This window comes from Phoenix dactylifera, chromosome 16 (genome assembly GCF_009389715.1).
Source record: "Phoenix dactylifera cultivar Barhee BC4 chromosome 16, palm_55x_up_171113_PBpolish2nd_filt_p, whole genome shotgun sequence".
Lineage (NCBI taxonomy): Eukaryota > Viridiplantae > Streptophyta > Magnoliopsida > Arecales > Arecaceae > Phoenix > Phoenix dactylifera.
In genome coordinates this window covers 11840558-11867960 of record NC_052407.1, presented here as the reverse complement: position 1 = coordinate 11867960, position 27403 = coordinate 11840558, and the positions used below count along the sequence as shown (strand labels likewise).

At 36.3% G+C, this 27403-nt stretch overlaps 2 protein-coding genes across 4 annotated transcripts; one reads left to right on the top strand and one right to left on the bottom strand.

The window, feature by feature from the left end:
- The first annotated feature begins 816 nt into the window (after window positions 1-816).
- Window positions 817-8586, top strand: LOC103705751 (peroxisomal (S)-2-hydroxy-acid oxidase GLO5). 3 transcript variants are annotated; one of them, XM_008789601.4, is made up of 12 exons: window positions 817-943; window positions 1405-1567; window positions 2840-2964; window positions 3357-3403; window positions 4968-5045; window positions 5160-5284; window positions 5728-5794; window positions 5869-5931; window positions 7224-7293; window positions 7396-7496; window positions 7838-7942; window positions 8150-8586. In XM_008789601.4, the coding sequence occupies exons 2-12, from the start codon at window positions 1431-1433 to the stop codon at window positions 8333-8335; spliced, it is 1104 nt and encodes a 367-aa protein (XP_008787823.2). In that variant the 5' UTR covers window positions 817-943; window positions 1405-1430; the 3' UTR covers window positions 8336-8586. The 3 variants fall into 3 exon arrangements, with proteins under 3 accessions (XP_008787823.2, XP_038970471.1, XP_038970472.1); XM_039114543.1 differs by having other exon boundaries at window positions 7224-7496; XM_039114544.1 differs by lacking the exon at window positions 817-943 and adding an exon at window positions 950-1086 and having other exon boundaries at window positions 7224-7496.
- A 4999-nt stretch (window positions 8587-13585) lies between these two features.
- Window positions 13586-15417, bottom strand: LOC103705750 (protein TIFY 5A). Its single transcript, XM_008789598.4, has 3 exons — window positions 15098-15417; window positions 14876-14984; window positions 13586-14041 (listed from the first exon to the last, which is right to left on the bottom strand). Exons 1-3 carry the CDS (start codon window positions 15175-15177, stop codon window positions 13760-13762), a joined length of 471 nt encoding a protein of 156 aa, XP_008787820.2. The 5' UTR covers window positions 15178-15417; the 3' UTR covers window positions 13586-13759.
- Window positions 15418-27403: the final 11986 nt, after the last annotated feature.

Sequence of the window (27403 nt, the reverse complement as noted above, 5' to 3'; positions counted from 1 at the left end):
TTGGTCAGGGACCTCGAGGTTAGGTGTGGCTTGGCACCAGCCCAGTCAAGTACCTTGGGTCGGAGTAATAGTAATATTTATTTATTTTACAACGACAGCTCATCCACATCGAATGTCAGTATAGTCTAAAGAGTTAGACAATAGAAGAGAATTCAAAAGGAAGGCAAAACAAAGTCGTAAGTCTTTTAAATAAAATCTCCGAAGTGATGAGCTACATAGGATACCACCCAATCAAAAGTAACGGTAATATTTAAAAAAATATATTATTATATGATTGTGCACCATACGAATCATCTCATTTTATGGATCTTTGCAGTGATTGGCCCACAATAACAAGACTCAGGTAATTGGAGTGATATTAGAATCATAAACTTCGCTGGTTCACGTTAAGCTGAGATTCCTTGAGAAGCGTCCGAACAAACTCATGCGACGGTCCGTCTTTCTCCTCTTCCAATTGGATTGTCTTGGAGCAGGGTTTTTGAAGGGAAAAAAATAGACAAGCCTAAAAATCGATAAGGCTACTCCTGCCTTTGTCTGTTTTCTTTTATCTTTTGATGATGAAATTTGGTTGCGGCATTCCAAAAAGAAAAAAATGGAAGAGATTAACGGGAATGGAAGTGTGATGTGAAATGGCAGTATGACGTTTGTGGATGAGGAAGCAGTGCTAAAGATGCCGTTCTTCGTTCCCACCTCGAAAAGCTGATCCAAAACCAACCCAATATTTCCCCCGTTCGTCTAAAACTAAATAATAAACAATTTCTTACCTCCGCCCGCCCGCTGCCACTACTTTGTCTTCACGTAGAAACACACACACACACACTCCCTCTCTCTCTCCAATAAACGAACCACCATCTCTTATCTCCGACCCATATAATACTTTAATCCACACCACATGCTATATTCTGGTTTCACTTCATTCACTCTCCTCCTCTAAGGAACAAAGGTTCTCTTCTCTTCCATTGCTCTTCTTTTTTCCTCCTTGCTTAATCGTGTTCTCTAGTTCTTATGAGTTTTATTGGCTAAATTTAATCACTGATTAGCCATTTGGGGCAGTATTCTTTATCTTGTTTTTTTTGAGGGGGGAAGGTGATGGATTCTTTCTCATTTTGATTGTGTTTGAGTGTATTTGCATGCATGTATACATTTGCTTACGTTAGATATTTGTATGTATGCTTATGGAAATGTAAGTTTCTCTTCTTTCTGGTAGACATGATTAGAGTCTGTGTTTACTAGTATGGATTGGATTGTAGATATTAGGTTGTGAGCTTGCTAGATTTGATATGATTTTTTTTTTTTTCTGATTGAATTCTTGCTTACTCTGCTGTAATGAGGTGAAATATGTGCTCTGATGTTCAGATCATCTGTTTTCTAACAGTTGATTCTGTTGATTGTCTTGGGTTGCAGAGGTGAGTGATACTGCAGCCTTGAGCATGGAGATCACCAACGTTATGGAGTATAAGGCAATCGCCAAGCAAAAGCTGCCAAAGATGGTCTATGACTACTATGCCTCTGGTGCAGAGGATCAGTGGACTTTGAAGGAGAATAGGGAAGCATTCTCCAGGATTCTGTGAGCTTCTTCTGTTGATTCTCTGTGTTTCCCTTATGTTGATGTTTGCTTTTATTGATTTGAGATTGGATTTGGTGCTCTTCTTATAGTGATAAGGATGATCCAAATTCCACACTTATTCCTGTACCATTAAAGCCAGAAACATAGTCTTTTATATTGATGGTACACCAGCAAATGCTCCTTTCTTTCATAAGTGGCAGTTTTTTAACACTGTCCAAAAGAACTGCACTTCTGGACATATTGTTCGTTGCCGCAGGTCGTCTAAATTGTCAATATAGTTATATCTTAAGCATATGATTCATTTAGTTCTTGATGGTTGTGGACACAAACTTTTGGCCTTTATTTTGGTAGGCAAACTCATACTAAAAATCCTATGTGCATCTTTTTTCAATTGTTTATATTTAGGAGGGAGGCTATTGTCTTTCGTGTAATTTACTCTTCTTCCTGCAACTAGCACATTAGCTTCCTTTGAGATTGACCTTTTCATGGTGTGGTTAGCGCAAATAGATGTGAATGAGAGTCTTTCAGAACTGTCATGGCAAGTTCAGTAGTTCATCCTAACCAGAGAGAATATTTGCTTGACATGGTTTAGAATTTTTTTTTTTAAGAGGTCGCATTATTTAAAATATAATTCATATGGCAAAGCTGTAGTATGAGGATAATTGTTTATGGAGTAATAAATCATTTTATAATTAAACTTAGATAGGAAATATGCAATTTTGTCAGCTGCAGTATCTAAGATTTTTCCCCATCCTCTGTCTTATGTTTAAACTGAGAATTTCATATATTTCAGCTGGTTAATATGAGGCCAGTGCTAAGATAACTGTTTTCCCTCCCTTTCTTTGAAATCTCTATATATTTCATCCTTTCTGATATACTGGAAAGATGGGTGGCATGAAGGAATATATCGTTGAAGAATTACTATAAGTACAGAAATCTTGTCAACTCTGTCACTTGCAGGATTGGACTTCATTTTTTCCTATGCCTCTCATTGAGCACATTATCCTTCAGCTGTTTAATGTGGTGTCAGTACTAAGTTCACTAAGAGTTTGTCCCTATACTTTTCCCTTTTTTCCTTTTGCAATAAGATGAAGATGCCTTATCTGAATGTGTGGTATGCATTCGTGTTTCTCACCTTTGGTTGTCTTTAAAATGGTACAGATATGTAATGCACTGCATCTTATATAGAATTGCAATGCATGCTGGAATTCATCTTACTAGACAATGTACCCTAGAATTCATCTTACTGAACCTTCGTTGGCTGTGAACTAGGTTTCGTCCACGTATACTTATTGATGTTTCCAGAATTGATATGGCTACAACTGTGCTTGGTTTCAAGATATCAATGCCAATTATGATTGCTCCCACCGCAATGCAGAAAATGGCCCACCCAGAAGGTATCTGTATCCCTGACCTTGTACCCATCATGCTTGCACCAAGTTTTAGGAATTTGTAATAACTCCATTGGGTGCTTTAAGCCTAGTTAGACTCAAAATGAAACTGTATTGTTGGATGTGTGAGTCCTCAGTTTCATACTACAAGCTGAAAAACAAGATATGGTATTCTTGTGTCTCCATTTTTAAATTTTACCTTTTCCAAACATGAATGAGTTCTCAAGGTATTTGTATATATCTTAACTGTTTTTAAAGAAATCAGGATACTATGTTAACTTGAGTCATCTTGTTGACTCATGACGATGTTATAAGTTACCTCACATAGCAAATAGTATTTTGCATGGGCTTGCTCTTAAGAAAAAGCATCTGACATTGAGTCTGATATAATGCCTCAGGAGAATATGCAACTGCAAGGGCAGCATCAGCAGCTGGCACCATTATGGTTTGTCATTGCCTTTTTGTACTTTACAGTTTAATGATTTGGAAGTAACACCACTGGCAAAACTTATGCAGACTTCAAGAAATAACTTGCCTTACTGTAATTGGATGGCAAACATCAGTTTCTGCTGCCAAGACAAGCACTAATCACTACCAAACCGCAGCTGGCTTTCAGGAACCTTAGCATATTATCTTGTTGATGAGAAAGATATCTTGCATTTAGCTTCAATAACTGTAAAAGTTTAGATGCCTCTCCATTCAAAATTCTGTTGGAAATGGGCTCTTGATTGTTAGATAGCTCATTTGTACTTCCTCTCCATATTGACTAACCAAGAAATAAGAATAATGCACATGGAGATTGCCATTGGCAAGAACACTTGTTTTGTCTCTGATTTCTACATGTTTTATTTATGTAGTTTCTGGTAGAACTTTCTATTGTGTACATACTTGAAACTGAGTTGAATCTATCTCAAGCTGGTTAGGCAAAATTTGTCTACCCTAATAGAACAAATGACTGCTTCCCTGCCAAACAATTTGTTCCTTATGATGAATGTCAAAATTTGATTATATCAGGATGAGAAGCCAGTTAGTAGAATCCTGCCCTAATAAGAATTCCCAGCTCTAGATTCAGTAGTCAGGATATAGCTCCTTTCAGGTGCTTTACGTATTTGAGTCCTGTTTATGCTTTCGCTGGTTTCATTTCGACAAAATCAGCTTCCCGACCTTGTTTCACAAACATACTTCATTCTGAAAGGAAGGAGGATGGACAAGATGCAACTGAAGACCAATTACCATCCGAGATGATTCATTGTTCGCCTGAATGGCATACTGGCACTCCTAGAGCTTCAGAAACTGTTGTGTTTCACAAATTTATTTTCCTTCTGATGCTATCTTTTGTATTCATTTCCTGCTTCATGAAATGAAACCATGGGGAAACCCATGTTACCTCTTAAAGAGAAAAAAAGAAGAAGAAAAAGAACTGGCTGCAGCACCTTGTGACCTGGAATATTTGATTGCAGAATAGACATTTGTCATGTATGAACTCAGCATGCCAGTGCTTCTTGCCTTGTAGGTTAGGTTTTGTAGTAAAAATCAAAGAATTGAGATTACATCTGTGAATCCTAATTTGGCCGTCTGCCAAGTTAGTTGCAGTACCTTGGCAGAGCTGTTCAAAAAGAATATTCCTTTGATAAACATACGTGATTTCATGTCAAGTTTTGTCCACTTGCCAAATGCCATGTCTACGTCAAAAAGCTTGCCACTTCCATTGCTCTTTTCTCAATAGGAAAAAAGAATGCTGCCTATTTTTAAAAGTAAAAGACATTGCTATTTTGTGCTCTCTATTAGACACAATTTTGAGCATATGCCCGTCTCTCCCTCTCCCTCTCCCTCTCTCTCTTCCCCTCCCTTCAACCCCAAACTTTTCATTTTTTCAGAGTAACTGTTTTTACCATATTATTGTTTTCCCATATATCAATTATATATATGCTTGTGTTACTTTGATTTGCCAATTTCAACATGAAATGTGCGCATTAATTATGTTTTTATTCCTCCATTTGTTTCTATAGACGCTGTCATCATGGGCTACTTCCAGTGTTGAGGAGGTTGCTTCGACAGGACCAGGAATTCGATTCTTCCAGCTCTATGTAAATAGTTTCTTCTTCTTTCTTATCAATTTTGTTTCTTAGTTCTCTTTATATGTTTTCTGTAAGTTTTCCCGGGATTTGTTTGTTCTCATCATTTATTCTTTACTTTCTTAGGTCTACAAAGATAGGAACGTAGTTGCACAGCTTGTAAGAAGGGCTGAAAGGGCTGGTTTCAAGGCAATAGCCCTCACTGTCGATACTCCAAGACTTGGGCGCAGGGAAGCAGACATCAAAAACAGGTATATGCTAATTAATCACTTAATTGCTTCGAACGAGTTATATCTGTAATAATTTGAGACTGTTGACTTCTGTGGTGCTTGTTAGTCAAAACTAATCAATGCCAGTGTTATCTGCAAGTTTTTTGGGCTTAAGACTCTGTTAACATGGTTGCACTTGGTCGTAACTGGCTTATAAAATCACCTTTCCCAACATATCATCCATGGATTCATTCATAGAAAAGCAAGAAGAAATTGGCATAAAATTAATCACTAACTCCAGTATACTTGTAGAGTTGTCGAAACACAATACCTTGAAAAGGCATATGAAGAAGTTGCGAGATTCCACTTGACAAAGGGTCATGTCAAATGCCAGTTGCAAATTCTGAATACCTTGAATGGATGCTATTCTTCTATGCTCTTTAAGTTTTTTAACAAATAAATCTCTTCATTTGTTGTTTGTACAGATTTACCTTGCCGCCATTTTTGACGCTTAAGAACTTTGAGGGGTTGGACCTTGGCAGGATGGATGGAGTGAGTTTAAATTTCTCATTCAATTTTAATTCTTTGTCGATCAATCTCGCCAATACATTTGTGGTGTTGTGCAGACCAATGACTCTGGTTTGGCATCTTATGTGGCTGGACAAATTGATCGATCACTAAGCTGGAAGGTATGTCAAAGTTATTTGGTTAGTGTTTGATTAAAAAATTATTACTAGCCTGAGTTGTTTGGGATTTTGACCACAATCCACATTAAATGTGCTGCCAATAGGCTGGGGCCATGTAATGATCATGTTATTATTGTACCACCTGTTGATATTGAAGCAGTTTAGCAAATAATTCGGGTTGCTTTACTTGATTTATGCCCAGCAGGATGATAGCATTCATTATTGGTGTGAAATTCAAACAACTAAACACTTCCATATGTGTTCATTAATTGTCTATACAAGACAAGCATGAATTGGTTCTCAGTTTGGAGAATTGCAAGTCTATCATAGTAATAACCCAAAACTGATTTGATCTGTCTTTTTGGTTAGTAACAATTAAACCATTGTCTCCAGTTCATATAGTTGTTTCAATTCATGAAAAAAATGTCAATCCAATATAACCCTTTTCCCTCTTAAAGGCTTAGGAACTTGTAAAACTACATACCATCTCTTTAAACGCTGATTTAATTAAAGTTGGCACCAAATGTATTCCTACAAATAAGTACTTTAATTTTAGCTTATGTATGTATATGTGATGTATATATATACATATCAAATTTGGATCCATTTCATAGTCTTTAACATATTTTTGCAGCCAGCTATCAACCTGATGTCAACCCTCCACTTCTCTCTTCCAGGCTTAGGACTGGCAGTGTTAACAAATTAAGTGATGGGAAATAAATAAAGTACATGAAAACAGATTGTATGCAGGAAAAAAGAGAATGTTAAGATGGATGCATGGTAAAACTAGGAAGGATAGATTAAGATATTAATTTTTAGAGGAGCTGTATGAGTTGCACAAATTAAGGACAAATTGATAGAAAATTAATTGGTACGGTATGGATATGTACAACAAAGATTTGAAGAGGCTCCTGTAAGAAGAGGTGTTGTAGTTTGAGTTGAAGATCGTAAGAAAAGAAGAGAAAGACCAAAATTAACATGGATGAGACCGAGGAAGAATATAGAGAAACTTGGAATAACATCAAAGGTGCCACTAGATAGGAATATTTGGTGGATGAGGATCCCTAGAGTTGACTCCAAATAGGGAAAAGGTTAGGTGATTATGGTTATGATATATATCCATACACATACATACGCATACATACAAGATCTTGATTTTTAAGAAGAAAAAAGTACATAAATCTACAGAAAAAAGATGTGCACACACACACACGCTATAATAATGTTAGTTATATTGTATCTTTTTCTTCAATTCTCCAATCCTTTCTGAGGTTATTTGCTTTGGATCCGGACAGGATGTTAAGTGGTTGCAGACAATCACTTCTATGCCAATTTTAGTGAAAGGAGTTCTCACTGCAGAAGATAGTAAAAATTCTCTTTTTGTTATATTATGTTCCTTCTTCTTTTTTTTTTTCTTTTTCAAGAAGTCCATACATGTAATATTATTTTTTAATTTAACAAATCCAGCAAGGTTGGCCATACAAAATGGTGCAGCTGGTATCATCGTGTCCAACCATGGAGCTCGCCAGCTTGACTATGTTCCTGCTACTATCACTGCTCTGGAGGAGGTACATTTGCTTATTATACCAGCTTTAGTCGTTGTATAACAAAGACAATCCACTCTAGATTATATCAAAGGATGAAAATCTTTAGTGTGCCATTGTTAGTCTGAATGGGCCTTTTATTACAAACTAAGGCATGCTTTTTTTCACATAAGATGAAATAGCCTTGTGCAATCTTAGTATTCTGGATTCTTCAAATATATTGTGTGAAAGTGCTTCCTTGCAATATCAGCTGAAATTTAATGATACACCCTCATGTTCGTAATTCAGTTGTGGCTGCACATCAACATCCTATTAGGCATTTTAAAATAAGATTTAACTTATGCTTTGAGTGGTGGTACATTCAGGTTGTCAGAGCTGCAAGAGGCCAAGTGCCTGTCTTTCTTGATGGTGGTGTTCGTCGTGGAACAGATGTGTTCAAGGCTTTAGCTTTGGGAGCCTCTGGTGTATTTGTAAGTGTAAATTGGAATTGCTTTGGTAGAAGGAATGAGACGCAATAGGAATTGGTCTTGCAATATTTTTCCCTGCATTGTTGTTCTAGTTGCATGATCATTATACTAAATTTATTTAGGCATCAGGACGGCTATTACTTTTGCTCAGTTTATTTTCCTCATGTCACAAGGATTGGATTTCATTCTAGTATCTCACACTGGCTTCAGATTGGAAGGCCCGTGGTGTTTTCTTTGGCTGCTGAAGGTGAGGCCGGTGTAAGAAGGGTGCTTCAGATGCTTCGCGACGAATTCGAGCTGACAATGGCATTAAGCGGTTGCACCTCACTCAAAGAAATCACTCGCAGCCACATAGTGACTGAGGCAGACCTGCATCGCCCTGTATCCAGGTTATAAATCACCTCGAGGATGATTGCATTCCCTCCCAAGGACAGAGAGCTACATATAATTCCAGGAGCCTATTTGTCCAGGGGATAGAATTGCAATGGATTCCAGGAAGTCTATATTTTCATTTACTGTTATAAATGCTGCCTCCTCTGTATATTTTTGTTATTAGATACCTATTAACCTTAGCATAAATTTCAAATTTTGGAATTTGAATCCGCTTTCTGGAATACCTACCAGATGCTGGTATGATGGCATGCTAATCTTCTGCTATTTTATGATGTTCACAGTCCAGTTGAAATGAAAGTTCTGTTCTATTCTAATAAAATTTGCTCACTGAAAACTTTACAAGAAGCATTCTTATGCTTCTTGTAAAAAACGTTATTGGAATGCTCGACAGGAATTGGTGAAATGTTTGATGCGAATGCCCAGGTGCCTGACAGGAATTGGCAAAACTGTTGCAAGATATTGTTTTGACCTCTAGTCCATTGTTTTATCAAACTTAGAATTAGTGAAAAGAAAGACAAAATAGGCAATCCTCTGCTTTTCGATGCCTGTTATGATAATTTCTGCTTGCTTGTTTGGCACCCTAAATACTCAACCTTTGCAGTTGGTTAATAATAATTGAGTTTAAATGCAGTAGGTCTAGGAATTAAAGTAGGACTTTGCTTCTCACTCCACATTCATATCCAGACTCCATGCAAAGAATGTTTGAATGTTCATTTATCTAGAATAAGAGACTTCTTAATTCTCGACAGATCATATACTGGTTGGATGGAGTGCCTTCTTTTCCACAGACAAATGGGGGGTTCCCCTTGGAAAAGGTTAAAAGTTATGCATGTGAAATCAGAAATTTTCTTAAACATGCGATTATTGTTTTGTCAATAGTTTTTCATGCAAGTTTGTACCTCAAGCTGACTCCAAAAGAAAGACTTTAAACCTTGGGTCCTCATGGCATTAATATTTTAATTTCAAGCTTCTTGAGTACATGTGATGCATGTGGAATAGGAGAAACCATGCTGAGATTTAAGTGCATGAATAGTTGTCATTTTCAGATACCAGACTCAATGGAGTTTAGTTTGAGAGAATGATGGGAATGATCTATCAATTCATTTCATGGGGAGTGAAGTGAATGCAAGCATAGGAAAAGCTTAGAGAAATATATATTTGCTTATAGAACATAAGCCACTAGCTCTCTTAGCAGAATATAAAGAAGGCAGCTCAAGCATCTTCTAACATTATTGATAAATAGAGTTCCTGCACATTCTTTGCCTCTTTAATACTCCTGCAAGTTATGTGGTCCCTAAGAATTGCAAACTTTCAGGATTCATTTACAATGATAGAGCACGGCTTCACGCATTAATTGGGGCCGGCTTCAAGGCCTTTCCCATTATATTTTATATAGTAGAAGTAGATAAAAATAGATAATTGGAGTAAAACAAATTTTTCTTGTTGAAGATCCAATTGTTTCTGTGTCCCCAGATCAACCACCAGATAGCCATCATAATTAGATCCCATCCTTCCATGAAATGTTTCATGGCTTAAGATTTTTCCTCTCTTTCTTTTTTTTTTCAAGAAATAACTTAAAAGGAAATGAATAGCTTCTATTTGTCTAATGGTAGATCCAATGGATCATAAATCAGATCCTTCAGCATGGTTTAATCTACATTTGAATTGAGTCAACTTGAAAACTTGATAGAAATTTTTAAAAACATGAAGAACCAACCGTACAAATAATTGCAAATAATAATAGTTAAAATATAAAAAGTTTATTTTAAAAAAAAAGGAAAGATGGGAAAATCCATCCTCTATTTTATTTAGACCTTGAAAAGGATCAATACAAATGATTTCTCTCATTGACGACATATAAGCATATCCTTCACATTCAAAAAAGACACTTGAGATTGAAAAAGACACATTCCCTATTTGCCTGACTTGATGTTATTCAGCTATGCAGCCCAAGAGAGGGATGAATTAGGCTTTTCAAAAACTTTAATTTAAAATACAACGGAATAAAACTTGACGAGTGTGTGTGATTTGCAATTAATAATGAAAAGTAGATAAACACGCAAGGGTTCAAAGCACACAAATCAAACATTACAAACACAATAAATTTGTGGCGGTTTGGTAACAACCCTGCATCAAATCTACTCCCCCAAACACCATTTTTAGAAATTTTTACTATAATCCCTCCAAGATTACAGTCCAAATGTTTTGATCGGGATCACAATCAACCGAATTGATTTTCACTGGAAATCAACCAAAACCAGCACCGAGTCTATCTTCAGGCTCAATACAATCCAATTTAAGGATTGGATGGACCTTTCCCTAAGTTTCAGTCTCTGAAACTTGTCGCAACAGAGTACAAAGAATAGTATGTAACACAATAAAATACAACTCCTTAAAGACAAATATAAAGAATAAATAGAGCTTTGAATCAGTTAGTTGGCCTTGAATAATTTTAAATGCTCTTTACCCACTCCCTCAATAGTGGAGGATGTGATTTTTCGGCTCTCAATGAATGTACTTAAATGTTCTCCTTTTTGAATCCCTTTTCTTCTTTCTTTTGAATTTTTAATTTACTTTTCCTATCCTTAATCACTTCTCTCTTCTTTTTTTCTTTTGGCATTTTCACGCATTTATACCACTAAGGAGTAATTAGAAGATACTTCTAGCCATTATACAAGCCGAAAGAGCTGTTGTGAGATAAGGTTGTTCTGATTTACAGAAAAACTAGCTATTACTGTTGTTAGGCACGGTCGAGTCGACTCGTCTTTTTTAAGGCTCGACTCATGATCTTCAAGGGTTGACTCGTGATCTTCGAGGTCGACTCAACTATTGACACGAGTCGACTCGTTATCTTCATGGGTCGACTCTCCAATAAATTATTTTTAACTACTCTCTATCTTCTATCTATGACCATTCAAGGGTTGACTCGTTTGCTTTCAGGGTCAACTTTTGTGTAGCAGGAGTCAGCTCTTGATCCTCATGGGTCGATTCACAAACTTGCCGAATTTTGCTACTCTCTGTCAACTGTATGTGGCCATTTATGCGTCGACTCATTTGCTTCTGGAGTCGACTCTTGTGTAGCAGGAGTCGGCTTGTGGTTTTTATATGCTAAGTTTTTTTGGCTCTGTCTTTCTTTTGAGACTATTCTAAGATTGACTCCTTTGCTTCTGGGGTTGACTCGTGAAGACACATCAATCTATATTAGTGTACCAGGTTTGACTCATTATATTCTAGAGGTCGACTCTTGAGATAGCCTAAGTTAAAGTTTGTTATCATTTCATATGAGCATTCAAGGATCACTTCAAAGTGTTTTTTGAGTCGGATCTTTTTTTTTGAATAGCTAAATTCTATTTCTCTTTATTTGAGAGTTATAGAAAAATGTCTTCTTGACTTCTGGCAAGTATTTTAGTACGCTCCAAAGATCTGATTAGTGTACATTTTACTCAATTATTTTGTATCATCAAAATCAAACTTTTTGGATCAACACTTGAACTAAACTTATATTTAATGTTAAAACTAGTCTCATGCACTACAAGTTAGGGGTTTTGGTTTAACTCCAAATCGAGTAGATGAGTTAAACCAAATCCCCTAACCTGATTGGCTAATATTTTTGACTTAAATGACTAACTTCTTTTATAGATGAGTTAACTCCAAATCCAACAACAACCCAAAAGATTAATAAAATCCAAAAGTCTACCTAATAAGATTGGAATCTGTTCTAGTGTCCATTAATATTCTATCTAAAAACCTAAGTATTTAAATAGATGGGCTCAAGAGTATATAAGCACTACAAAAGTTCTTAACTATCCGATATGGAACTATACTTTCTCAAAACCAATAAATGTGATATCTTTAATAGGTGATTCCTTACTCACGCTAGTTGAATTTTATAACAACAAAAGAGGTTTTTTTCCTTTAAAAAGAAAAGAAAAGAAAAAGTAGATGGAAAATAGATTTACTTGCCCATAAAATCAAGGATCATAATATCGTTATATCTAAGAAGACAATTTTTTTTTCTTTACAGGATTCGGGCCGGCCTATTTCAAGACTATTCTTGATTACTCATGAATATAGGTGTAGCTAGTATATAATCCTATAATTTTGTTGATTTTACTGATTCAACTGTAAATCCAAATATTTTCAGCTCAATCACTCAAATAGGATCCAACTTGGAGGATTTAAAGAAAAAAATAAAATCGTAGAGCACGTGGCTTTCAACTTATATGTGATTGACCGGTTCCAACTTATATGTCGACTTTGATGCGTTTGTCGCCTCCTGGACATTGTTTGCGAATAGTTTTGATCTACATGAAAAGACCTAATGCGACCCTACAACGTACGATGTGACAGGACTTGTTGATGCATGGTGTTTTGTGGAGTAGATTCAATGGAAACAAGAGAGAGAGTGTATGTGCGTGCAGTACAATACATCCTCTGGTGCATGTAACTCACATGAGTACGGTACATCCTTCGGTGCATATAACTCACAAGAAATTTTTTAACCAGCAAAAAAATTCTTTTAGGAATAATGGAGGAAGTGAGACACCTCCAATTTATTGAACTTAGTAAGTATTTTCAGAAGGAAAAATAGATGAGTAATAGGAGCAGAAAGGAGAGTAGAAGAGAGGTTAAGAGATTATTTACAAGAAGGGGGGCAAGGGACTTCGGGGCCTTCTATGGCTATCCAATGTTTTCTCTGTGCATGGACTGCCGCAAAGATTGAAGGTATAAGTTTTTTTTTGGAGAATTAAGTTGAGAGAAGAATTCTTCTAAGAAAATATCTTGAATTCTCGTGCCAAATTTGCCAGCTTTGAATCATTAGGAGATAAGTCTAACATTTTAAGCTCCGAAAAAGATGGCATCACTACTTTGAGCAACCCTTTCTTAATATCTTACAATACATAAAGAAATTCTTTAACTACATGAATAACATGCCTCCAAGTAATATATGGATGTCATTTGGATTTAAATACAATCCATTTATTTGACAACTTTCAAGTCGGAATAAGAAACATCTTAAGGAGTGTAAATCCACTTTGCTATCTCTTCGTTCACCAGAACTGGAATATACATACTCATGTACAGTTGTTGGTAAAGGTTTCTCCCCAAAGTTAATCAGGCAACATATTTTTTGATGGTATGCTTCCATCTCTGTTGTTCTATTTTTCATTTTAACTCTACACAATTGTATATTTCTTTGGAAAAAATAAAAACTTTATATCAGTCGTGCGAAAGTCTTTAAGAAAACCAGGATCGTGATAATTCCACCATAATTCATTATTGAAACCAACCAAAGGATTTTAACATGCACAAAATGTTACACTAAAGAAAGTATACGGTTCTCATAATATTTAGATACATGAAACCAAAATCAAACACTTCTGACAACCCCTAAAGGGAGAAATAAGGAACGAAAGACCAAGCTACCTATGATGCCGAAGAGAATAATATCTCGTGTCGATAATTGTAAGGAGAGGCAGCATTTATTCTCATCTTCCTCTTCTGAAGGAACCGTTGCAACGATCGTTTCATCGATAGCCCTTGGTCAAGAGTCTGTGGCAAGGCCTGAGGAGAGAATACTGGAGGTTGAGGTGGAGATGACTTGTTGTGATTGTTTTGTTGATGTTGGTGTTGTTGTTGGTGGTGTAATTGGTTCTTCTTCATTCTGTCATCCATCTCTCGCTTGGCCATAGATATGATGGCCCTTGCCTGTCCCAATTAAGCATAACAAGATCATTAACATGTTATAGTATTGGTTTTTGGTGTTGGGTCAATCCGCCCATGATGGGTTGACCTGATCCATTTTATTTGAAGGAAAACAATCCTTCAATGATACTTATTGGATTCTTCATAACTACCAAAGGTAGTTATTTTCTGCATCTATATATATGGGCAGTTGCAAAATAAAAAAATAACAAGAGAAAAGGGAGAACAACGTATAAAGAAAAAATTAGAAGAGGAGTGATATTTCTTCATATTTTTTCTGGCAAAAGGGGTTTTTGAGTTATGATCAACAAGCGTTTTTCAATCCTGTAATTATACTTATGGCTACTGATACAATTCGATCTATAACAAGTAAGTATATTTTCGATCCATTTTAATTATGATAAATTTTTCTACATATAGATTGTCTGGAAAAAAGAAGAAGAGAGGAAATAAAGAGATACACAATTGGATGGGTTTCGACACCACTCTTTATACGCTGCTAAATTGGATTCAGAAGCTAGAGTTGTTGTTGTCAAAAAAGCCTAGATTTTGGTTTGAAATCAGAGAACCAAAAGAGAAGGAAGAGAGTGGCTGCAAGGCATCCACGTTATAGAAAACGTCGACCGAACCAAGTCCATTCACACAACCACCATCTCCTCCCATCCAACAGTCCGACTGTGTTGTTCTCTCTCTCCCTCAAAGGAAAAATTTTCTTTTATATAATCTAAACTCTAGAATAAGGAGAATAATGTAGAATTTCAGAGAGAAGTGCTAATGTTGATTTGAGGGATCATGGTAAGCAAGAAAACCGTAAAGATATTGAGAAAGAAGGCTAACCTGAAACTCTGTGACGTCGCAGACGCAAATCCTACCATTGTAGAAGATAGTAATCTGCTGTTGCCGCTGCTGGTGGTTCGGTTCTGAGTTTGCCGACGATCCACCGATCCTGAAAATTTTCAAAAACTTCCATTAGAAAACAATGGAATATATACAGAAAGCAAAAATTGCAAGTGCAATGGATGAATAGATATTGTTTTCTTGGCATCTTGATTGCAATACCTACTGGATTCAGCAGAAGAACAATCCTGGCTGCCGCCAAGGCTGAGATGCAGCTCCGGTTCGCAACCATCTCCGATCATCTTCTTCTTCTCGACTGAAACCTCCTCTTCTTCTTGGAGAAGAAGGCTTCGCGTTTAGTGGGTGGAGATGGAGGGATAGAAAAGAGAGGGTTTTATATAGAGAGAAAGATGAGAGAGAGAGAGAGAGAGAGAGACTTGATACGGCGGTGTAAATCGCATGTGGAACACAGGCTTTGCATGGGAAATTCTTCGAGTCGGCACAAGACGCAAGTAGATCTTTTCCTGGCTTCAGTTGGGATCCCATTTGGCTCCCCTCGCCACGTTTTCTTTATCCTTGTTCTTTTTCTTTAGGCTGGATTCTCCTGTGGAAAATGATAGATTTCCGGATATCGTGGTCGCCTACTAGTCCACAGATTTTTCTTTCTTTTTTTCTTTTGAAGGGGTTTGAATGAAGGCTTCGAGCACACATTTTTTAATTGGATCGGTCCAATGAATGTGCCTAAAACACTAGCAAAAAAATGTGCCTAAAACAATTATTATGGTATGTCACCATCAAATGTACCTGATTTCTTGTGGACCAAGTTGTAAGCTACGTGGTTTTGATCTCTATCACAAGTTTGGATTTAACCAATTTGTGATGATGTCCGTCCATAATCTTGTTGAAATCAGCCCTTAACAAAACAAAAAATTGATTTAACCAAGTTATGATTACACTCATAATCTTTTGAAACAGATCCTTGCGAAAGAAACCTAAACCTAATAACTTGTATTAGGAAAAGTTATTAGGTAAGCACTTTTATTAAGTAAGTCATTAGGTCAGAGTTTGACTACTAAAACCAGATTCAGTTAGGAAAAACTTATTGTGAACCATGGATTTAATAAAGCTAGACCCACTCCAAACCCATATGGAGATTCATCATCATGAAGATTTTTTTTCCCAATAACTCTAGATTAAAATGCCAGAGCAAACGGAGTTGATCTCTAGGCCCAATTGTTAACTCAATGGTCAACCATTTAATAAGTTATGTTTAAGATAACCTTTAAAAATTAAAGGACATGGTAATTCAACAACACTTTATTTTTCTAATAAATCATTATATTTTTAAAATATAAACCCAAGTCAATCTGATTAGACTCAGGCTAAAGTAAATAAATGGGAATTGGTTGGCTGCAAACGAATGCATAGAACAAACGGCTAGTTTGAACCTGGGATCTGCTTTAGGAGCCGTGCGCTACTACTGTGGTGCATTTCAAATCACGTGCTTGGGAGCCTGCTAAAAGCCAACAAGTCTGTGGTGTCTTGCGGTAGACTTCGTGATATGACCTCAAAGCACGTTGCACCGTGGATGACTCGCTTTCTCCCCCTCAAGAACGGAGAAAATTAAACACATGTTTTCCGGTTTTTTTTTTTTTCTCCTTGAACCATTGAAATGGTGACATCTATGACTATTGGGAAGATTTCAATTAAGGTATGTCACATCAAAGGGACAGAATTGAAGGGTTTATTCTGAACCTGATTGCTCAAAACACCAACGAGATGGTAGCACGATGGGAACAGAGCTTTGATTTCACTGAAGTGGCCGACATCGATTAAATATGGAGACTGAATGCTCCCCGCCTTGTTTGCCCGATGGAGTCGCTATCTAGTCTGTCGGTTGCTTAGATGGTGCTGGTGTAACGTACTCACATATGGGGCTTCCCACAGATGGAGAGGATATGAGTAAAATTTGTCTATCCATATTGAACATTCTCGAGCGGAGAGGGGGCCCAGTGAGGGTTGCTACGCGGGTGAGGTTCTCCTCACCCCCCCCCCCCTCTTCCCTTTTTCTGAGCAAAAAATAAAAAATAAAAAGCTCAAAACCCAAATCAATGGCAATAAATATAAAAATTATACTTTTATATTCTAAACTCAAAAATATATTAACAATTTAGGACTTTGCTAAAAAAAAGATAAAAAATATTATTTTAAATTTTTAATTCTATATAATTATTCAGAATTTACTTATTGTATAGTTAACGTAAGACTAAATATATATTCTTTTTGAATCCTCATACAAAATTAGTGCAAATATAAATAGAGAGAGAAAAAAATAAAATGTTTGAAACTGAATGGGTTATATGTCATGATGTAATAAACTATATTGGTTATTGGGTTGAAATCCAGACTCTTAATTACCTAGGCACGTTTTTTTTCTTTTTTTTTGCCATATAAGTGTAAAGACCGCCCATCCTATAATCACTAAGTCTCCATATTTATAATATATCATTCAGAATTCGAACCAAAATATTTGACCATTATGTACCGGATATAATCATTGAAATTAGTCCAAATTCACTGTCTACATATGAATTTATTAAATAAAATTTATGAAAAGCTATTATAGAACACTGCTCGACCATCTCAATAGTTACGTTTAAAAAATAGGCACGATACTTTTTGTTTGGATCATTAATATCTAATGAGTGTGTCTATATATATATATATAAATAATTGATGTCGATTTAGAATAGCTACATAACCCTATGATTAAATGATATCATTCCAACATCTATAAAAAAAAAAAAAATTAGGATTGCATTATTATCAACACCAACCTATTTATAATATCCGATCTTTTTTTTTCATTAATGAGGTATAAAGAAGTGAACAACTATACATATAAAACAAGCCAAAGTGGCCAGTGCAACGAACAATCAACCAAATCATGCACCGACGTCAGGGACTTCTTAGGAGTGCGATCCCAACAACAAAAAAAGTGCGCCTATCTGTTTTCTTCCAGCGGTTAGCCACATGGTAGTTGTATGCCAACAATATGTTGTTTCCGACATAGAGTGATGACCACACCACCGCCATTGTAATGGTCCTCTATACCAAGTCTTCGTCGGTGTCGATGATGTGGCATAAGCATCTTCCGGTGAAACATTGCAGCAAAAATAACGGCGTTATTGTACCTTCCTCATTTGGCATGTGATATGTATTATATCGACAACACGAAAACCCTATTTCCATGGCTGTACGTTGACAAGCTACAGGGGGTCTTCTATGGACTGGCACATGGCTCATGAGATTTAAATTATATACAACACATGTAGCCAGCATCTCTAGAGTCAACGCCAGCCATAAAGTATTGGAATTTTTGGTCATTGAACATAAATAATTATTATCATTACTATTAAGCTAATGGCAAATTTGATTGGTCAAATGAAACTATTTTGTTAACAATGATTATTGGTCCAAATTTCCTACTGTTAGTGATGGCACAAGCTGCTTGGATAAATGATCTGCTCTCCACTCATTTTTAATTAATTGACTTTATTGTTAAGTAGGTAAAGATTAAGTTCATCACTAGTAAAATAATAGCAATTATTTTGTCTCATTGATCAAAAATAATATGCTACATGTCCTTTCGGAAAACATCTATTTGGAGATTGAGTAAGAAAATAAAAAACAATGCATCAAATTGACCGATACATAACACAAGGCTTCAATATATGGCAACTATCAGTAATTGTTAGGTTTCAGGTCAATTGTATATAATTATCTTATCTCTCTACCGTACGGGAGATGAGTTGGTTCTCGGCTCACTGTGAAGCAAAAACTCTTGCTTGAGCATGCCAACCACACAATAAAGGCTTTTTAAGAGTCTGAAATGCCCTCCTCGCAATTTGGGATGCACTATTTCATGTGCGTTTAATGAGTAACAAGGGAAAAAAAAAAAAATCTTGGAAGAGTGCAAATGCTTTCTGGCTATATACGTCCACAGAAAAGCAAATAGTACAGCTGGCTGGGTGGTCTTCTATACAGTTCATCACTTCGATGATTTTTTGGAAAAACCATATATTTGTTCTTTTTTTCTTTGTGCCACCTCTTTTTTTTTCTGATTTCATTAGCAGCACCCACATCCAATGTGTGTGAGAGGGCGTTGTTATATTAAAAAAAAATAAATCTCAAAAGTATTGTGTGCAGTAGGTGGGTTTGGATGGAAAACCTCATTATTGCTTTTCAGTGAAACTAAATTTCATCATACGAAAGATAACATATTAGAGAAAATGCTTATATGAGTTGATTGGTGCTATTTTCATGGTTTGGTCCTAGATCAGCCGGTAAGCATATAATAATTCAAGACCTCATCCAAAATGGCTAGTCAAAGATATTATTTGGGTTCCTTGATCCTATATAAGTACCCAAGATCTACTCAGTCAAAAAGCGATGTGTAAACACACGCCTGCACGGGGATTCTCACATACTCTTCCTGTTTAAATCCTGACGTCCTCGTCATACTAAAGGTTGAAATTCATTCAAATCTAATCACAAACACCACGATCGACCCGTGGTCAGTCCTAATGAATCTGTGCTGCAGTGTCCCCTAGTGTGTTATGAGCCGAGTCTGCACTGATATCATTTGTAACAATTTAAAATCTCACCCAAAATGGCAAGCCAGAAGGTATTATTTAGGTTTCTTAATTCTGTATAAGTATTTAAGATCTATCTAGTAAATAATTGATGTGAGACTAAATATATGTTTGTACGGTTCTTGTAGGGCATCTCTGTTCGCGAGGTAAAGATTAAAGGGATTTAAAACCTGTGGCGCCATACCATATTTCTCAAATACTATTTAGTTTGACAGTACAGACGTGACAAACGTACAATGAGGGTGTCGGATCTCTAATGAACTTTTACTGTCAGACCTACCCTCGCGCGACTCGAAATACAGAATGGGTGTGGAAGATGGTGTTTGTCCACAAGTTAACGCTATTTATGTGGAAGGTTGCATGGGACCAACTCTTTTGCCATGCCACCATGCACTTGTGTGATCTTCATTTTCACCCTATTGTAATTTGTGTCTTGGAGTCCAGGAATCCATCTCTCATGTTATTCTGGGCTATAGGCTGGCAATGCAAGTTTGGAGGAAGGCTCTCCTTCCGAATTCATCTTCAATTGCTTATCTCTCTCTTGATGCTTTTCTCCAGACTATTAAAGATCTCTTCTAGAAGTGGATGGATGTCTAAGGGTATCCTTATTTATTATATAGCTTAATGTGGTTTAAAGTCCGAGAGTGATTATTATGGAAGCCTACATTCAAACTCAGCAATTCATCCAAGTGACTGCCCTCGAAGAATCTTTGATAGCAAGAGAAATCTATAACTCTTTTGTTGTAGGTTCTGCACTTTCTCAAATGATTCTATTCTTTTGAAGGACATCATCTTCTTGCTTCCTCAAGATTAACTTCGAAGGCATTATTCAAAATAGAGGTGATTATGGTGGTTCAAGTATTATTAGTAGGAGTTCTATGTGTTTATTTATAGCTGCTGGTGGAGTCAGAGACTTCATTTGATACTGCAATTTTGATGGCAGAACTACGAGATGTATGGAAAAGCTTGATATATGCAACAAAAATTTTGGTAGTCTTGCTCATTATTTGGAGAGGGATTCTTTGATAATTATTAGATGGCTACGACAAGCTTCATAATTTCTAGAGGTTGACTCCCACCAATTTGTACAGGATTGTCAGCAAATGATTGTCATCCTGCATTCTTGTAAGGCGACACATGTTTATAGGAATGCAAACAATATGCAGTGAATTAGTTTGGGTTTATGTGACCAATCATATACAGTGACTATTTTATGGACTTCTACTTTTGTGGTGCCTACTCAGCTTTTGAATATTTTGCATGTTAATTTTTATGGATGTATTTAGTATTGTATAATATCCAATTCACCAAAAAATATTATTTTTATAATTTAAAAATAATGACCATTATAATAATTATGAAGGGAATCCGATAGCGCATGCATGTTAATGATAAACATTGTGAAAATGATTTCTGTCGGGTTGCCATTCTTTAACATTTCAATATTTTTCTAATCAGTATAATATTTTTCTCAAAATTTAAATTTTTGTTCCAAAAAATTTGTTATCACCTAGGGAGAGAAGAACCATTTTTACATGATCATCCCTATCTTTTTGTCTGAAATTATAGGAAAGTTCCTGCATTTTAGGCTATTGTACTATAATCCTCATATTTCTTACGATAGTCCTCTAGCATAATATGCATGAATACTAGCATCATATGCACTAACACTTGATCTATGTACATACTATGCAAGTATTATTGTCACAAACATTTCTTTTACTATTGCGTTATTAATTGAAGGATTTACTTGGCATTATGAATTAACTAGTAAACTGTGTATATGAGATGTAAAAGAGTGTTACAAAAACAAGCTGAATAGACCCAAACCTTTAGGCTGTTAGAACTGGTACATATTAAGGGATTTTCACTACACTCAGATCCAGCGGACATAAAGCAAGTGTAGGGTATAATGTGATAGAAATAGTAACATGGTTATTTCTAAAATGTATGAGGATTATGCTGCAATATTTTAAAACATAGCAATATTTCTACAATTTTAGAAAGAGATAAGATGATTATATAAAATCTAAAAGAAAATTATTGAGTAAATAGTGACTTGAACATAATGCTATAATCATTCTTTCATTGTTGCCTATAATTTTCATTATAATGATAAATAAAATAGTTATAATGATCAATGACAAATCCAATTGGGTCGAACATAATAACACAATTATTGAGACCTTATCTTTCCTATGTTAGCTTCTGTCGGTAAAGCTATAAATACCTTGGTAAAAGCCCAAAAACCTAATATGAAATTTTTTCGGGCAACCCTAGCTTGACTTGACTCTTGAAAATAGATAGCCAAGGGGTCGACTCCTGCATTCCATGTGGACTTGGACTCGCGGTGGCCACAATGAGGTGCATGAGACCATGCATGCATCAAGTTAAATATCACCTCTATCTTAGACCTAGAAGGTTGGGTTCAATATGTGGACTATTGCCGGTTTTGCAATTAACATTTTTTTGTATCGGATTTCGGAGAGAAAAGGCAAATTTCGATGGAGGAAGGATTGCAGATTTTTCTCATGGATTATTTTCTTCCCTAGAGGCCTCCCAACTTATTTTTTATTGCCCACCGTTCTATACCTTTTCTTCCATCATGTGCATTGCATGTTTAAGATTTTGGTCAAAATTATAGTGACCCTTACTTGTTCTCTTATATAATTAGAAGAGTCATGCTGCATTCAAAACGTGAGGTGGGAAAAAAGATCTTATACATTGGCTTCTAGAATCCATGAATGCAAACTTTACAGCAGCTATTAGGCTAACCTAATGGTCATGGATCGCGAGTATAGTAAGATGCAGATAGAAGCGATCATGAGTTTAAGACTGTAATTTGCATAGCTAATCTTGGATTCCATCAGTCAAATGTTAGCGTTCCTTCTGAGCCAGGATCAAACTCAGATCTTCTCCTATGCAAGCCTATTCCCCGCAGATGTCATTGCTCACTAGCGAATAGCCGGCGTGAGAACTGACTTTTCCGGCGATCGTATGAACAATGCCGTCCGCTTTTATGAGTTTCCATTGATCTCTCCGACGAAGTTGCGGAAGTGTCCTTTGGACCAAAAGCCCGCTTAGAAGTAATCCCAGCCCGCAACAGCAAGAAAAGCAGTCCCTACTGCCGCGTCAAGCTAGGCCTGAAACCTCCAAAAGAGAAAAGGAAAGCGCTGTTAACAGCAGGAAGAGCAGTAGAGAAGGTACGATCACAGGGATTGTGGTTGTTCAAACCTCTCGAAATTCCACACGCAGGTATGTATGCAGACAACCGGCGGAAAACAACTAAAATTGACCCCTACCTTGATTGAAAAAAAAAAGTGGGAATCCCGCCTAACCTCCTTTCAGACTGAGATTCAAGAGACTTTTGCTTCTCTATAATCTGTTGGTCGATCAATGGATGAATACCCCACCGGGGAACCAGACGGCCCTGTGGGGGTATCGGACCTCCATTCGGACTTCCACCGGCGCTACTCCATACTCCCTGACTTCTGGAGTGGTGGCCGGATTGCGCCACCTTTCCCCTGGGGCATCCTAACGTCAACGTACGTCGCTTTAGCTATTAGCTGTTGTGCACTGGGAAAAAATGCCGAGAAATCCCGTCCGTCCGGTAAAGGCAGATTATTAAGCTATGCATGCTTGGCTTCCTACTCCCTGTTGTCTGAAAGTTTCTTCTCAAATCACTGCCAACTGCTCGGGCTCGGGTTCTTTCTTTTCTGATTGAATGGATGGCTGCGAAAGCGACTCATGCTGAATTTAGCTGTTAGCCTTCAGACTAGCATCATTCCTTGCTTCTTTTCTTATAAGTAAGGCTAAAGTCAAGCAGGTAGTGTTGCATAGGAGAAGCAACGGTGGATGATAAGATGATTAATTTGATAGATTTTTCATTGTTATCAAACATTAAACATGAATGTACATGACACAAACACTAGGCAAGATCGCACCACAATATGCGTTCTATAGTTTTGGCTGATGAGTTCACTTCTAATTTGAAGTTTGTACTATTTCTTTCTTTCCACAGGCTCCATATAATTGATGCAACAAGGCAATCCCCTTGGTCGCAGCAGCTTTTCTCTCTATAAACCCTATAGATCTTGAATGTTGCACTAGGATTGCCATGCACCTTTTAAACATGCTATGTTTATAACCTAGTGATCAAATTTGCAAAAGGGCGAAAGAGAGACCTGTAGTAGGAGTATATAAGCCAATCTAGGGATTTCTTTGGTTTATAGGAAGATAGAGAGAAAAATATAGTCAACAGTAAAATAAAAAAAATACTTTATATTTGGTTGAAATTTTTGAAAGAAAAACAGAAAAGTAGCTTTTCCATTGGAATAAAATTTCAATATTTTGTTAAAAAGAATCCATAATTTTCACTGGCTAGTCATTGGAATTATTTTTTTTTCAAAAGTGCTCTTAAGCTTTTATATAGATGGAGTAAAATATTTTCAATTATTAAAGACATATCAGGTATTTTATACAATTATTTCAGAAAAGTAGATACTCAACCAAATGTAAGTTACTGCGTCAATTTTTTCGTGGTCAACCAAATATGCAAAAATTAATTTTTCAAGCATCAATTTTCTAAAAAGAATGTTTGAGTGAGAAATTTTTTTTCTCACAAACCAAAAAAAAGGTCCTTAAAGAGTGGAAGGTTTGTGGCAACCTCAAATAACCCCATCATTTTGCCTGGGAGCGGGTTTATTTAAGGTAGGTGGTTTTTATACTGAAAAATTTCCCTAAACTCTAGGAAAACTAGAGCTAACAAAACAAATATGGTATAATTTTAGTTTACTTGCGGCCCAAGACAATGGGACATGTTGTTGTTATCGCATAGCATCCAATGCACTAGCTTCCAAATGTAACATAACATACTCTTGATGATTGTTTCGCACTGATCTACAGGATGACACATGATATCAAATGTATGCTAGGGTTGGTAGAGATGAAGAAGGAGCTGAATTACTTACATTATTGGTACTATCCCTATTATTATGGCGCAAAATTTTTGGACAAATAATGGATTGCTTCTGTGAGGATCCGTGCGGGCATGTGTTTAGTTCTATATCGATTATTTGCTAGATAGATCTTGAGTACTTATATATGATCAAGAAACCTAAATAATATGTTCTGACTTGCCACTTTATGTGAGATCTTGGGTTATGATAAATAGTATCAGAGCGGATCCAACCTATAACCTATTTGGACTAGGGGATAATGCATCACGAATCCATTGGGGTTGATCATAGGTCGATCGTGGTATTTGTAATTAGATTTGAATGGATTTGAACCCTTAGCCTGACGGAGCTTAAATAAAAAAAGTATGTGAGGATCCGTGCGAGCATGTGTTTAGTCTCACATCAATTATTTGCTGGATAGATTTTGGATACTTATAAAGGATCAAGGAATCTAAATAATACTTTTCGGTTAGTCATTTTGGATGAGATCCTGGTTTGTTACAGCTTCTCTACACTCTCATTTTAGACTTGTGCTCTTCTCTTCATATTAAAAAAAGATAAAAATTGAAGCATTGTCCGATCTTCTTTGCTTTTTGTATCACACAAATGGTAGACACTTAAATCTTGCTTAAAAAACAATGCACTTGTATGGTTCAGTTCCTATTTTTTTGGTATTCCCAATCTTTTACCAAGAAAGAAAAGAAAAACATATATCAATAAAAATAAAAGTTAAAAAGTTGCATAAATAATAATACATTGATCAAGTCTATAGAAATTTAGAAGGGTATCATTCAAACTTGCTTTAGGACTCGGATGCGTAGAAATTGATTTTGGAAGGATGGAAGACGTGATTCTGAACCTATCTGATGTCATCTGGCTTAGAATTAATGCCTATTCCCCGGTGGATGCAACAGCTGGCATGGTCCCACCGTCACATGTTATTCTCCTTGGATGCTTCATGGCTAAGTCGGGAAAAACTGTGAAGCGTTGTCCACGTTGTTCGTCCATAAAAGCTGATGGAGCTCATGAGGTTGCCTCCAATGCAAACTTCCACCGCTGCCTTTGTGCATGCCTCTTTTTTTTTCTTTTTTTTTTTTTTTTTTTGGGATAGAATCAGATCTTTATTCTATTATAAAATATTTAAAACCTTTTCTCGTTTTTATCAGGCCACACATGTATACTAGGACGCAAACGGTGCTATCAATTGGATAGCTTCATTTGCGGTTCATCATTCAAATGGCTTTATATAGATGAACCGTGCATCTTTGCCAGTAATTTTGTACAGTATTTTATTTTTTTTTGCTTTTGTTAGCTGCATTGGTACTCGTAGAGTAAAAGTTTTTTAATAAAAAAATAAAAAATAAAAGAGTAGCAATTAATGATGGTAATTTTTTTTTTTGCCGAACATGAGAATCCGCATTAGATGAGGATGCTGATGTGGGTGCCTAACTTTTAGGTACCTCTTTCGGTCATGCATGGAGAAGATGCTGAAAAGGATTTGAGATGACAGCATGCGAGTGAGGCCCTACCATTTGTGTCACTTGTTCGATGAGGTACTCTGTACTCACATCAAGTCCTATCAATAGGCAACCTCCATGGGTCTCATTTTCAATGACAATAATCTTGAGGCCAAACAGGAGATTAGGGGCCGAAAGGCCATAGGCTTATCACCTTGGTAGTTCATACCACCTTATTCGCAAATTATATCCTACACTACATGTATCATATGATGGTGCACCATGCCAATCGCAGATGCTTGTTTCTATAAGCGAATTAAGATAATAAGTGCTGCATGAATGGAGTCCACAAGAGCAAGTACTTGTGATTGCTGTGGTACACCACAAAAGAAAGGAAGAGAGGTTTGTATCTTTCGTATGAAAAAATAATTCATCTTTCTTTGCACAAGATAGTTGGATTGCACAAGATAGTTGGATTGCACAATGACCCCTTCGATGAAGAAGCTCGGGGTGTCTTCAAATCTGTATAGGATGTGATCCAATGGTTAATATCATGCAAAAAAAATCAACCATTCTTTTGTACCAAAGATACCACCCGAACCCACCCCAAAAATAGAATTAGGATAAACAAATCAGTCTTTTTATTCGCAAAGACAGGAGGTCCTTAAACGTCGTGGACTTTGTTAAGCCAACGTTTTGTAACGTTTTGGCTTAGAAATGTAGCTGGCACAGGGCAATCAAGGTACAATTATTCCTAATTTTTCCTGACATTACATCCTCATTTATGCCTGCCTTTTTTTCTTTTTAATAGATACAAACAGCCTCAAAGTAGATTTATTTCAGAAATTGTAGTTAAAAGAAAACGTAGATGTAATTCATGAAATAACTATTTTAATAAGTTCAACTAGATTTACTTTATTTTCTGCTAAAACCAACTAAAACTTGGAAAAGCCCTGCACTACTGTAGAATATATACATTTAAAAAAAAAGAAAAAGCTAGCATGGCGCCGTCACAATCCCTCTTGAAAAAGGGCTCCAAACCCCTTGTAAAAATAAATAAATATATGTATGTATATATATATATATATATATATATATATATATATATATATATATATATGCTCCAAGCGAGCGTACGTACGTATATATGCATGTATCTATATGAATGCACGTATATATACATATACATGTATAAATATAATATGTATGTATGTATGCATGTATATATATGTACATATGTATGTATCTGTGTTTGTATACATACATACATACATATATATATATATATATATATATATATATATATAGAGAGAGAGAGAGAGAGAGAGAGAGAGAGAGAGAGAGCAGTGCTGTTTTTTTGGAGGAACAGAAGTGCTCTTTTGAAAATGCAATAACTGATGAGCATTAAAGATTCAACATTCACACAGAGGCTGGCTACCTCATGGCATCATCCCGTTT

Coding starts and splice junctions, on each gene's coding strand:
- LOC103705751 (XM_039114543.1), top strand. CDS start 1,431: ATGGAGATCACCAACGTTATGGAGTATAAGGCAATCGCCAAGCAAAAG. Junction 1,568..2,839: donor GAAGCATTCTCCAGGATTCT/GTGAGCTTCTTC, acceptor GCTGTGAACTAG/GTTTCGTCCACGTATACTTA. Junction 5,285..5,727: donor GAAGCAGACATCAAAAACAG/GTATATGCTAAT, acceptor TTGTTTGTACAG/ATTTACCTTGCCGCCATTTT.
- LOC103705750 (XM_008789598.4), bottom strand. CDS start 15,177: ATGATCGGAGATGGTTGCGAACCGGAGCTGCATCTCAGCCTTGGCGGC. Junction 14,985..15,097: donor TCTTCTGCTGAATCCAGTAG/GTATTGCAATCA, acceptor GAAAATTTTCAG/GATCGGTGGATCGTCGGCAA. Junction 14,042..14,875: donor GCGACGTCACAGAGTTTCAG/GTTAGCCTTCTT, acceptor TAATTGGGACAG/GCAAGGGCCATCATATCTAT.